The sequence below is a fragment of the Corvus hawaiiensis genome, chromosome 2, assembly GCF_020740725.1.
Source record: "Corvus hawaiiensis isolate bCorHaw1 chromosome 2, bCorHaw1.pri.cur, whole genome shotgun sequence".
In the NCBI taxonomy this organism is placed as follows: Eukaryota; Metazoa; Chordata; class Aves; order Passeriformes; family Corvidae; genus Corvus; species Corvus hawaiiensis.
In genome coordinates this window covers 51,527,911-51,541,348 of record NC_063214.1, presented here as the reverse complement: position 1 = coordinate 51,541,348, position 13,438 = coordinate 51,527,911, and the positions used below count along the sequence as shown (strand labels likewise).

General features: G+C 46.5%; 2 protein-coding genes and 1 long non-coding RNA gene across 5 annotated transcripts; 1 reads left to right on the top strand and 2 right to left on the bottom strand.

Moving 5' to 3' along the window:
• Positions 1-537: 537 nt before the first annotated feature.
• On the bottom strand, positions 538-1,599 carry LOC125322105. Its single transcript, XR_007201839.1, has 2 exons — positions 1,410-1,599; positions 538-956 (listed from the first exon to the last, which is right to left on the bottom strand). It is a non-coding gene; the product is annotated as an uncharacterized LOC125322105 (long non-coding RNA).
• Positions 1,600-1,718: 119 nt separating this feature from the next.
• On the top strand, positions 1,719-6,817 carry MTIF3 (mitochondrial translational initiation factor 3). Of its 2 annotated transcripts, XM_048294953.1 has the most exons (5): positions 2,779-2,824; positions 3,225-3,397; positions 3,804-4,267; positions 5,521-5,666; positions 6,533-6,817. In XM_048294953.1, the coding sequence occupies exons 3-5, from the start codon at positions 3,805-3,807 to the stop codon at positions 6,743-6,745; spliced, it is 822 nt and encodes a 273-aa protein (XP_048150910.1). In that variant the 5' UTR covers positions 2,779-2,824; positions 3,225-3,397; position 3,804; the 3' UTR covers positions 6,746-6,817. The 2 variants fall into 2 exon arrangements, with proteins under 2 accessions (XP_048150912.1, XP_048150910.1); XM_048294955.1 differs by lacking the exons at positions 2,779-2,824; positions 3,225-3,397 and adding an exon at positions 1,719-1,803.
• Positions 6,754-11,635, bottom strand: GTF3A (general transcription factor IIIA). Of its 2 annotated transcripts, none has more exons than XM_048294951.1 (9): positions 11,467-11,635; positions 11,127-11,227; positions 10,637-10,733; positions 10,360-10,448; positions 9,358-9,431; positions 8,036-8,119; positions 7,437-7,666; positions 7,285-7,344; positions 6,754-7,031 (listed from the first exon to the last, which is right to left on the bottom strand). In XM_048294951.1, exons 1-9 carry the CDS (start codon positions 11,614-11,616, stop codon positions 6,873-6,875), a joined length of 1,044 nt encoding a protein of 347 aa, XP_048150908.1. In that variant the 5' UTR covers positions 11,617-11,635; the 3' UTR covers positions 6,754-6,872. The 2 variants fall into 2 exon arrangements, with proteins under 2 accessions (XP_048150908.1, XP_048150909.1); XM_048294952.1 differs by having other exon boundaries at positions 7,285-7,341.
• Between the last annotated feature and the right edge of the window lie 1,803 nt (positions 11,636-13,438).

The following is a 13,438-nucleotide window of genomic DNA, read 5'->3' as shown; positions in this document are numbered from 1 at the left end:
CAATGACAGACCCTTTTTTCACGTGTGTACCACAATGACAAAACACAAACAGCAAGCACATGAAACTAAACCATCCTAAGACCACAGTTAAGAACAGAAAGCTAAAGATCAGATAGACCGAAAGATAAAGATAACCCAAAAAGATAAAGATCAGATTTGCATTGCATTTCTTTCTCCTGGGCAGAAAAGGAGGACAGGAAAGAGGGGTCACTTAGGTGTGGCCTAAAGCATGTAAGCTAAAAAGTTCTGGTTTTAAGCAGGAAGGACAGCAGACAAGGCCTTCCCCCCACCTGCTTCCATTTTGTACTACATTCCGAACACAAGCACACTTTGAGTGTTGTTCCAGCTCCTGCCCGGCTGGCTAAACAGCATCCCTCGATAGACACGAACACCTGGGCTCTGGAAAGAGGTCCTCAGCACACCTCAGTGTCTCCAGAGCAACAGGAACAGCAATTCCCATGCTGTCCAGCGGCTGACTGCCATAGCGTGCTCCTTACAGCTGGGGATATAACGCTTGCACATGAATTTCAGCTTCTCTTTCAAAGGTTTCTGTCTCCAAACCGGATGGAGGAGCTCACAAACCCAAGGCAGAGCCTCCCAAAGAAGGTAACAAATCCAAGCATCCGAGCCGCTTTCGGAGTGACTGACGCAGCTGCAGAGCCGCACACGCTGCTGACCCCTGCAGACTCAGCTCCCCGCACACAGCCCGGCCCGCAGCCCCGCGGGTGGGGACGGCACACGGGTGCTGTGTTACACTGCTGCATCCAGATCGGGGGCCACCGGCACAGGAAGGACATGGACCTGCTCGAGCGACTCCAAAGGAGGGACACAGAGATGCTCCGGGGGCTGGCGCACCTCTCCTATGGAGACAGGCTGTGAGATCTGGGGCTGCTCAGTCTGGAGAAGAGAAGGCTGCGGGGAGACCTCACAGCATCCTTCCAGTGCCTAAAGGGAGCCTGTAAGAAAGACGGGAACAGACTTTTTGGCAGGGCCTGTAGTGATAGGACAAGGAGTTATGGTTTTAAACTAAAAGAGGTTAGATCTAGACTAGAGGTAAGGAAGAAGTTTTTTACAAGGAAGGTGGCGAAACACTGTCACAAGCTGCCCAGAGGGGTGGTGGATGCTCCATACCAGGAAACATTCAAAATCAGGTCAGACAGAGCTCTGAACAACCTGATCGAGTTGAAGATGTTTCTGCTCTCCTGCTTATTGCAGGGGGATTAGAGTGGGTGAGCTTTAAAAACCCTTCCCAACCCAAACCCAAATTCTATGATTCTATGCCTCAGCACACACACACACAGCACTCAGCACCCACGTAATGCCCGCTCACAGCAACAAACCGCCCTGCTGGGACGGCCCCTGGGCACAGTGGGAAGGAACCCTGTCCCAGCCGTGGTCCTTACACCCACCGCAGCGCAGCAAAGGCGCACCGGGGGTCCACAGAGCGATGCAGGGAACAGCAGCTCCCAACAGCCGCACACACAGAACGGGGCACACCGCGTGTGCCGGCCTGGGAGCACACAGGGAGCGGGGCGCAGGCACACACGGACCCGGCCCGCACCCGCACCCGCCACGCGCGCTCACACGGGCGCGCACCGGCACAGGCGCGCTCACGCCCGCGGGCACGCGCGGACGCCCGGGGCGGGGACAGGGGGCGGAGGCGCGCAAGGAGGAAGAGGAAGAGGAGGAGGAGGAAGAGGAAGGGGGAGAGGTGGGGCGTTCCGCAACTTCCCGGCGGCTCGGGCCGATCCTTCGGCTGCTGCGGCGGGCCAGCGGCTCGGCCCGGCCCGGCCCGGCCGGCAGGTAAGAGAGGGTCACAGGGAGCCGCGGGTCGCGCACACGGGCACGGCACAGGCACGCACAGCCGGGAACGCGGGCACGGCAGGGCACGGCGACAGCCCCACGCACAGCCCTTCTTCCCTGCTCACAGGACGGACACCCGCGGGAAGCGGCTGCCTCCCGTGACGGCCGCCCAGCACGGGAACCGCGGCTGCTCCCGCAGGAAGCGCGGCTGTTCCTACGGTTCCCAGTATGCCCGTAGCTGCCCGCTCCTTAGAGCTCCCACCCAGCGACGTCAGCCGTCCTTGCCAACACAAGGATGACCGAAATGCACGACGCGAAACACTCGTACCTGCCGTGTTACGCGAAGAAAAACTCTTCCATAAAGAAGAGGGTTATTTTCTTTCAGACAGCTAAGGCTGGATTTACTAGATTTAAATAGCAGCAGAGAATGAAGGAGTATAAAGGCAACACCATGTGTTTAGCAGAGCAAGATCGACATTTCCTTCAAATAAGCTGCTATTCCATTGCTGATACTGCTACTTAGTTTTATAAATCAGTAGCTCTCAAAGGCAAGCCAGGCTCCTCTGAAAGGAAGATAAATTTAATTATATCATTTAATAATGCAGCAGTGATGCCTGGATTGCAGACCAAGTCTGCAATGCATGATCCAGAGCTGGTTTATGAAAACATTTAAAAAATAAGGACATCGAGGCTTTTGTGTGGCTGCACTGATGATGCACAAAGACACTTGGGTATTGGCAGTGGGTGTTCAGTCGTAGGGCTGTTGTCACAGCCAGACAAAAAGCTGTTTTCACAGGGGTCTGGACTGGACAGAGACAGAGCCCGGGGCAGGAAGGGACAGTAGCTCTACTAGCTGGTTTTAGACTGCTGTGGATATCCTGTTACTTTTCTTCTGTGTCCTGTGGTTAGCTTGAGTTCTGGATCCAGCTGTGGCACCTAGCTGTTATCAGGCTGCCCTGTTCATGAACTCATCTGGTTCCTTCTTCAAGCAGTTTGCATGGACTTTGTCCCTGCTGCTGAGGTATGAGGTCCATCCCAGGTTCCAGACAGTCCCCTTTTCAGACTAAGTTTATTCACAGGCAGGTCTTTTCACTTGTTCCTGTGCCAGCACTGCTTAGAATTATAAACAGCTCTTTATCCTTGCTGATGCTTTATGCCTTTTCCATGTGTATGTATGCACATGGATACATGTTTACACAATGTCATGTATGTATGTATGTGTATGTGTATGCATGCACGTATTTATAGAGTGGAGTCACGTTCCTTCCTGGGCTAAAGAGGTCACGCTCTTGCCAACTCCTCTGGTATGACACGTCTTTGGTTCCCTGCATCGTTCTTGGCTTTTCCTGCAATTGCTCCCTTTTAAACATAGAATACAAAACCTGCAGAGAATACTCACAGTTTGCTCTTTATTTCTAAAGTTTTTTGCAGCTGTTAGAAAACGGACGATTTCTGAAGGTCTGAACAAAACGCAAGTAATGGTCAGCTGCACCAAAATTGCCAGGGGGATTTTGTGAACCAGGGAAGAATGGGGGAAAAAAAATCCAATGGACAAAATGTCTCAAAGATGAGTTTCACTAGTCTTCAAGCAGGGGTATATTTTGAAGCTTGTTTGAAAGTTTATAGCTTCGTGAGTACCCTGTCAGGATAGATACCTGTAACAATTCATTTAAATTTAAATTTGAAAGTGACAAGAAAGGAGCTAGAAGTCCGGGATCCTTTAAAGGCGTTCGGGCTCAGATATTAAGATGCTGAAGGTAACATCAACTCATAAATTTTGCTCATTTGTCAGATTTTATCTCTGGGTTTAATCCCTTTTTTACTGTAAAATGACTGTTGATTGCTCATTCTGTTTAGTAACACCATGTATCATTTTAAAAGAGTATTTACAAACATTAGGGTTTACTGACCTGGAGTCAAGTCTTTCTAATATAACTAGAAAAATCTGATTGATGGGGTTTTTTCTTCTTCCTCAGAACTTGTTTTTTCTTCTTCCTCAGAATGACTGCCTTGTGCATGGTGAAACATTTATGTCAAACAACCAGAAATGAGAACAGATATGCAAAAAGGTTCTTTGGCACTCTTCTGACACAGACAGCACAAAAGTGGCTCTTTTCTCCATTCTGGTTACTGGTACCCGACCCTAGGAAGTCAGCTGTGTTTGGGCTTACTCAACCATTTTGTACAGATGAAAAATCTCACACACAACCAAAAAGGAAAGCAGCATTTGGAAGTGTCGGGCGAAGAATTCCCTATCGTGTTTTGCACGTAATCAACCAGGATGGAGAGAGCTTAGGAAACATGCACCGAGCAGAGGCACTCAGACTTATGGATCAACAGGGCCTGAAACTAGTTCTGCTTCGTGAGAATGTAGAACCTCCAGTTTACAGACTAATGACTGGGCAGCAGATTCACGAAGAACAGCTTAAACGTGCAGAGAAGAAAAAAGCAAGTCCAAAGCCAGGTATGTACATTGTAAACACTACAACACTGAGGACTTTGAAAAATGCTGCATTAAAAGTGGTTTCAGCAGATTAAATCCTCTTACTTGTATTTGTGTAAATCCAAAGTAATGTCACTGCAGTCTGTGCTGTTAAGGATTTGCAGTGGTGAAAATAAAATTTTGGATTAGTCCAGTCTTCCAGAGAAGCCTTCTATTGCCCTCTCAGGATTTGCTATTTTGGCATCTGCTGACTTTAAAAAAAAAATACCTTTATTTGAGAGAATATAACTAGGCTCTGGTTCCATGAGACTCACTGAATTTCTGTTCTTTTACTAAGGCATAGAGTGACAGGCAGTTTTTACAACCTAAGGACCAGATACACCAATGTAATTACATAGTTTGTCACCAGTAGTCATGAAACACTCCCTTCCTTATTTGCTTCTAGGAAGACAAAATCTGGAGCCCTTTCTTGTACAGAGTAAGAGAAAACTTTTTCAATATTGAACACTTTTCAGTTTGGTTTTTTTCTTAAGACAACCTGCTCCAGCAGTTTAACAAACTGAGTTTGGCTTTAGAAAAGGCGTGTGACCTTGTATCCTCTCTTATCCTCAGGCTACCAAAGATAGCTGTGCTTTGGGTAGAGTTCTGATTTTAGAGGAGAGCATTATTGTGGCAATGAGTTGCTCTGTTAAAGAAACCACAAAAATATTATTTAGGTGGTGAGTACTTTAGAGAAACTTCAAGGAGGAAGAGACCATGGATAGTTCAAATATATTACAAGGCATTGTCGCACTTCCAACTGAATATTGCACTTCAGCATTCAATAAAATGGGCTTGAGATGAAGAGCTATCTAACATCAAAGCTTTTACCTTCAGCTGTCCTTCGTGCAGAACACAGGAATTTGCACACTAAGTCTTTAATTCCAGATCCAATGCTTACCTGTTCATTAGACCTACGAACAAGAACAAGACTATAACTATGAACAAGAATGTCATTAAAAATACCTTAAGCCTTCTCACCCTGAAGAGATTTCCTGGTGTGCCTCAAACATGCATTCAGTCTCCCAGTTGTGGCAGTGAGTGTGAGAGTATCAAGTAGGCACCCTTTAAGGTGAGAGTGATACATGCTGAGACAATGAGATCGGGGTGCTCTGAGAAAGCAGCATGGGAGGAAGGAGTCAAGCAGACAAAGCACCCTAAGCTGATAAAAGAGAGCAACTAGTACAAGTTTGTCAAATGTTAAGCCAACGCAGTTTCAATTCTGTTTTAAACAGGGGTGGTTCAGAAGGAGTTATCCTTTTCTTCAGCTATTGCCAGGAACGACTTGGAGACCAAGACTAAACAGATAGCACAGTGGATTGAAAAGAAACACCATGTTAAGGTTACCATCCGGCAAGCAAAAGGTAGCAGTACAGACATGGTAAGTGCATTCTTGAAGGCTGGACCAGTCAATGTCATTAAATAGCTGTATTGACCTTCCCTATTCAGTACTGCTGCAATTTTTAGCATCTCAGTGAAGATCCAGGTCCCGTGCAAGTAATGGTTGCCTGCCTTAAGCTGCTCCTGTTCAAACACGGGTAGAGAAGTAGGCTCAGAGAGACAATTCAAACATCGTGCTTCCTTAAGAATCCAGCTGCAATACTGGCTTGGACAGCAGAGTCCTAGTAGTAGTAGTTCCTACTCCTAGGCAGCACCACCTTATTAATGGGGCTGGTGCAATTTTGTTATCTATGGCTTTAGCCGGCTCACCCACTGAAAACTTTAAAAGTGAGGTTTAAAAAAATTTGTCTGCATTTTAGCTGGATTATTTCACCAACTGTTCTTCTGGAGCTGCATCGGTGCAACTTTGGCTAAGGTTAGTTGTCCATTGCTACGTAAAAAACTGCTGGAATGGTGTTCCAAGACTGGCAACATGAACATCTCTAAAAATGTTAGGGAGTTGATGGCAACTTACCAGTATAATTGCAGGGCCTTGAGACTTCAGTGTCATTTGCACAAATGGATTTTTTTATAAATACTCCATGCAAGATTTTTTTTCCTGGTAATGTCTATAGTGAATTAGTGTTAGGAAATGGCTGAATGCCCCTCTAGTGACTTGCCTAAACCTGCTTATGAGTAAAGAACAAACAGTTAAGAAAGGAAAAGGTGAAGTGCTCAAACCAGGACTAGCTTGTTTCAGCTAATAGCTAAACTAAGCAGGAGATCATGTTATTACAGAGCAGCTTGAAATATTTTTCTGCCTGTATTTGTGTATTCATTTAGTTCCATTTTTCTCCTCTTTTTTAGCTCGAACTTTTTGATCAAATTTTGGAGACTGTGTCTGAGAAAGCCACTTATCTTTCCAAGCCAAAAGTTGCTAGAGAAGGAGTGAGTACCTGTATTTTGAGGCACATGTCTGACAAAGAGCTGAAAGAACACCAGAAAATGGAAATCAAGAAAAACAATACAGTAAAGAAAGATGAAAATGAAGATCTGAAGTCAAATGAGTTGCATCAGTGACTTTCTGAAGCGGTGTAAACAACAGTAATTTATTAAAAAACAAAATAAAAATATTATCTTTAGATAAAGTCATTGTTGAGTTTTGCATTGGTCATTCCATGAAGAACGTTGTCTCGGTTAACCTTTGCTACAGAGTCTGAATTTCAACAGTTGGTATTCCATTTTCTGTGACCTTATCCACTGTCTTGCTTTCCGTCACAACCTTATCCTTTCCTGGCTGCGTTTTAGGAGGAATGTAGCCACTGAGACGAGAGGCTAAGCTCCTCTTGGGCCGAGAACGCTTTGCCTAGCAGAAGAAGATCCAGAATCAGTAAACTTAACATATCTGTGGAGTAAAGATTACTGCTGTGGTGGGGAAAGAAGAAATCAATGTACAGGCCGGGACTGCATTAGCTAAAGGAGCTTCATAAATTAAGGATCTCACAAACTAACTAGATATTATTTTCCTGCCTGAAGTCTGATTCTATAATAGATAATGTTTACTCTCCTCTACAGCGACACAGTAGGGTTGAGAAGACTTTTCCAAGAGTGTAACTTACTTTCAAGTTCAGCTTCCTCTTTTCAGGATCATGTACAACTGCGTGCCTTGCTAGGCTCTGCTACAGTTACAAAGAGCAGGGGGGAAAGAAAGAAAGAAGTTTATAATTTCAGATTATGTGATTCAGATAAGAACAGTTAAAAAAATACATACCTTCATTGCAAACACTTTTCCACAGCCTGGATAATCACAAGAGAATGGTTTTTTCTCCTCATGAAAAGAGAGAATATGGCTTTGAAGGTTAAATAAAGTTGTGTAAGTTCTTCCACATCCTTCTCTGGGGCAGCGGCAGACTTCCCTCTCCACAGCGTGTGTCTTTTGATGCTGCTTGAGGTAATCTTTCCGTTTAAAAGTTTTGTTACACTCACTGCAAACTATTGGCTCTGAGTGGGAGAAAGAAAGGCAGAGTATAAATTAACGATTTCTTACAGAAGCTCAAAATCAAACCCTAGTGGTCCATTAGAACAATGCTAAAATCAACATGAAATGCAAGGAACTTAGAGACTTCAGGAGGATAATGCAATGTGAATTATCCAGATCTGAAATCCTACATTAAACAATTTTTTGTTAACTGAATCGCAAAGCTAAGTTAGTATATTGAGCAGAATTTTCATCAAAGATCTGAAGTGACAACCATTTTACCAATAGACAAGTTGAGACACAATGACAAGTTGATGAGTTCAGCAAGGACTCCAGATTAGCAGTTGGTTTCATATTTGTATCATAAGTTTACTAAAGCATTTGGAATTTACCTGTATGACTGACTTTATTATGTTTCAGAAGGTCTGTCCAAGTTTTTCCTATGTATGAGCAGTTTTCCTTCTTGCATGCATAGCCTGTTGGACAGGACAGATGTTTACAAGCACAAAGGGTCTGGCAAACAGTCAAGTTTTACAAGGGGGAACTCCACTTTCAGTGTTTGAAAATTAAAAGCCAGTTATTCCTTGTCTCCTCCCATACTGCACAGGAATGGGGTAAAAGACAACGAACAATCAACACAAATTAGAACAAGAGAAAATCCTGACAGCTTTAAGTAAGAAACTTTGTATCACTGACACCAGTTGTCCAGAGAGGCTGTGGAAGCCCTAGCCCTGGAAACATTCAACACCACTGGATGCAGTCCTCAACAACCTGGGCTAACTGGCACCACCTTGAGCAGGGACCTGGACCCTATGACCTCCAGAGATCCTTTCTGACCTAAATGATTTTGTGAAACTCTCTCTCCTTGCTTCAGTAAAGTGACTTCCTCCCAGCCATACACCTTCTCTCAAATAGATGAAAATAACTAATAATATATATTACTTCTATATAAATATTTGTCCTGCATATTAAAAAAATAGAACACTGACCATACAGTAATATTCCAGAGCGTAAAGAGATTCTACCATTCTATCAAGCAGGCAGGAACCACAAAAGTCAACACTATTTAAATCCCAGGACTGGAGCGCTCAAAAAACTATGAAAAAGTCCCTGTCTTAAAAAAAGGAAATCACAGTACAAATCACAGCTTTCTGAGTAGTCTTCCTAGTCTGCTGGGTTGGTTTGGTTTGGTTTTGATTTTTTCTATCACTGGAAAGCTGGTTATCTGTCAATGAAAGAATAGATAGGAGAGTAGCAGGATTATCTCAAACATACAAGGCCATGTCATGATGATTTCACTTAAAAACCTCTCACATAGGTTCATTAATAACTAAAAATACACGTGGTTCTGCCAAGGCTCCATAGGAAGTTTGTGGCAGAACTAGCAACTGATCCTAAGCTCTGGAGGTCTAGGCTAATGTCCTAACCATCAGCCCATCTCCAAAAGATGGATTATTGACAAGGAAGCACCTCAGGAGAAGAAATAAGGAATCCTGAGCTCTGTTCAGCCTGCCACAAACACACAGTAACGGAACACTGCAATGCCTTGCAGTTGTATCCCACTTCACTACTCAAAAAGGGTGTTCTTGTCTGTCTGGATCACTAGGCCCAGAACGCTTCACGTCTGTCATGCATCTGTGCATACTCTGCACTGGAAGCAGTCCTTTTTCCTTTGCTAAAACGTAACTTAAGCAGCAAGGAAAAACACTTTTACCTTCATGTATCTTCTCATGCCGTTTTAGCCGACTTGGAGTAGAGAAGCACTTTCCACATCCTTCTTTATTACATCTAGGTACAAAACACAGTGGTTTCATTTCTTTCACTGTATCCATGTATTTTTTGTTCTTTAAGTCAAGAGCAATTAAAATGAACAAAATAATCCAAGTTTCCCTTTGCCTAGAGATCAGTGTGTCCCCACCTTGTAAAAGTAAATTCCATAGTATTTTTTTAATAGACTTGGATGCCTTTGAGAGTTAGGATTATACCATAATTTCCATGTATACAGCAAGTTGAGCTTTAGCTAAAAAGTCAAGCCTTGTATCATGCCTACACAGCAGGTTCTTCAAACATAAAAGGATGGAAAGTGGAAGGCTTAAGTGGCTTGTACAGAACCAGCAGCCAGAGCCACAGCAGAGCACTGACTCCTTATGTCCAACCATAGTAGTGCATTTCACTTCAGTGGAATGAACACTCATGTTAAGTGTGACCCACGTGCAAGAAATACAAGACTGAACTTTGCTTTCAGCAGATCTACAGTGATGTGTTACCCAAATGGAGTTGCAGTGCACAGCTGCCAAGATTAACGTCCAAGTCTTTCCTCTTTTTCTAGGTACTACTCACTTCAATGTCAGCCAAGTCACTGCATTTTACTGGGAAATAAAGGTAGCTGTATTTTTCCTTACTGTGCAAGCTCTTATGCTTGTATTTCAAACTATGAACTAAAAATTGACAGGGAGGGGGGGGTGTTGTGTTATTTTTTTATAAAAATGCTGGAATTGCTGGAATGCTGAAGTTACAGAGCACCAAGACTGTTGCTCAAAACGGATCACTGAGAAAAGGACTAGTATAAGAAGTAAACTTGCAGTGCTGACTACAAATTGATTTATCTTTTTTTTTACTGCCACATCAATGAAAAGGCTGAGAAAAAAGGCACCTATTTTCATCTACAGTGTTTAAATGGAATCATTAAAGTTCAATATTAAAATTATCCACCTACTTGAAAGGAGGTTCATTGGTGTGGTGACACTGATGAACTTTAAGTTGTTGATGCTTCTTGAAAGACTTGTTACAGCCTTCAAAGTCACACTATTGAGGAAATTAAGTTATTATTAGAGGCCAAAGAGTGACAGCTCAGTTCACGTGTTTGCTGAAATTCCAGTCATGGTATTTGAACTTGTATAAGTACCACATAATAACAAGCTGAAGTATTTCACCAGATACACAAAAAGGAGCTTGTTTAGCCTCCACTGTACAGTACAAAGGTAATTACTCACCACATATTGCTTTTGCTGATTTTGATGCTTGCGCTCAACGTGCTTCTTCATGTTTGATTTTGTTCCAAATTTCTCATTGCACCCATCAGTTGTGCACCTGTAAATGAACCGCGTTTTTTATCACTGCTGTCAAACAGTGATTTGTTCCCCAGGCAGATACAGAAAGCACTGTACTAGAGGAACACAGAAGAATTACTGAAACTCACAACTCAAATACAAAAGTTTGCTTTGAAGACACTAAAAACCAGAGGCTAAGTTAGCCTTTTAATAATGTATTCTTGGGGGAGATCTGCCCATTCCTTTAAGCATCTGTTATAGATCACTGCCAGAAAGAGAGTTTGATCCCCACGTCCCACCCTGTGTGCACTGTTATGGCACTGCCCATGACGCCAAAGCCAGGCATGCATGCCCTGTACCCCCGCCCCGTTTTAACTCCCTTTCCTTACGGACAACCGCACTCCAGCTTCAGAAGCAAAAACTTGGGCCTTACTCGAATGGTTTCTCCCCGGTGTGCGTGAGGAGGTGTCGGGCGCGGTGGAAGTCCCTCGTGAACCCTTTGCCGCAGCCTTCATAATCGCAAACATACGGCCTCTGAAAGAGAGGAGCTGTTCCAGGGCACAAACCCACCCCCTCGGGAGCTCGCCCGCTCCCGGGAGGCCGCTGTCAGCGGGATGCCCCGGCCGCACCGGGCCCCGGACACAACCCGCAGCCCCCGCCGTGTTCGGGCGCGCCCGCGGCGAAGCGGCCTGCCCGGGCCCACGCGGGGTCCCAGCACGGCAGCCACACCTCGGTCACACAGACCCGCCCCCTTCCCAGCCGGCGCGGCTCACCTCGCCCGTGTGCCGGCAGAGGTGGGCGGACAACCGCCAGGCCTTGTTGAAGGTGGCGTCGCAGCCGGGAAAGGAGCAGATGTACGGGCGGATGGGGAGAACGCTCCCGTTCCCGCCGCTGCCGCCGCCGTCCCCCTGCGCGCCGGCCATGCCGGAGGCCACGTGACCGGGCGGGCGGGCGGGGCGGCGGCGGCGCGTGCTCGGTGAGGGCGGCGCGCGCGGGGCCCGGGGCGGGGTCGGGCCCGGAGCGCTCCGCAGGAGCTGCGCGCGCGGGGCCGCGCCCTCAGCGGCCCACACAGAGCCCCTCCCCCCCCATCGCTGCGTGCGCGGAGCCCGCGCACAGAAACACAGACTGTCCTCACTTGGAAGCGACCCACAAGGACCACCGAGTCCAACTCCTGGCCCTGCTCAGGACCATTCCCAAGTCACACCCTGTGCCTGAGAGCATTGTCCAAACGCTTCTTGAGCTCTGTCAGGCTCGGTGCTGTGACCGCTTCCCTGGGGAGCCTCTCCAGTACCAAACCACCCTCTGGGTGAAGAACCTTTTTTCTAATACCCAGTCTAAACCTCCCCTGACACAACTTCAGGCCATTCCCTCGGGTCCTGTCACTGGTCACCACAGAGAAGAGATCAGTGCCTGCCCCACCTCTCCCCCTCATGAGGAAGTTTTGGACTGCAATGAGCTCTCCCCGCAGTCTCCTTTTCTCCAGGCTGAACAGACCAATGGCTGAACAGCTGCTCCTCATACGGCTTCCCCTCCAGACCCTTCACCATCCTTGTTGCCCTCCTTTGGATGCTCTCTAACAGCTTAATGTCTTTCTTACATCGTGTCATCCAAAACTGCCACAGCACTTGAGGTGGGGCTGCCCCAGTGCAGAGCAGAGCAGGACAATTCCCTCCCTTGCCCGGCTGTGCCTGTATGCACCCCAGGACACAGTGTGCCCTCCTGGCTGCTAGGACACTGCTGAGTCATGTTCAGCTTGCCATAGACCAGGACACCCTGGTCCTGTTTCATGGCGCTGCTTTCCAGCATCTCATTCTCCAGACTGTACAAACATCCAGGGCTGCCCTGTCCCAGGCACAGAATCCACCACATGGCAGAGGAGATCGGGTCATGACAAGTCTGATTCTGTGTCTGAGATCGACAAGTCTAATTCTGTGTCCCTGCCCATATGTAACAACCCTCCTGTGGTTTTAGGGACATAGGGGCTCTGCTGCCTCTCTGAGAAGCGTTTCATGGCTTTTGCAGGTGCCAGGTTGTGTGTGTCCTGGGGCAAAGGCTCTCCAAGCAGGTTCGGATTGGCTCCTTGCCTTGTCCAAGGATGAGTCTGCATAGTGCTGGGCAGCCTCTGGTCCAGACCAGGGGAACCTCTTGGACTCCTGACATCAGCTTCTGCCTGTGGTCCTGCTGTGTCCCCAGGCCACCTGAGGGCACAGCCAGAGGAAGAGGACATGAGGCTAAGCTGAGCTGAGGGTCTGTGATACCTTGCTCAGCACCTTCCTGGTACTGACTTGGAGCTGAGGGAGCTGGAGGTGTTTAGCCTGGGGAAAAGGAGGCTCAGGGGGATTTTATTGCTCTCTACAACTGCCAGAAAGGAGGGTGTAGCCAGGTAGGGGTATGTCTCTTCTCCCAGGTAACAAGTGACAGGACCAGAAAAAGTGGCCTCAGGTTGTGCCACGGGAGGTTAGATTGTATGTTAGGAAAAAATTCTTCAGGAAAGGGTTGTTAGGCATTGGAACAGGCAGCCCAGGGAAGTGGTTGAGTCACCATCCCTGAAGGTATTTAAAAGCTGTGCAGATGTGGGACTTGGGGACATGGTTTAGCAGTGGACTTGGCAGTATTAGATTAATGGTTGGACTCAATGATCTTAAAGGTCTTTTCCAACCTAAATGATTCTATGATGACATCATCTGCTCTGTTTTGCTCTATTTGAGTTGTCACATGAGCTTTATTTTAGGTGACATCCTCCAT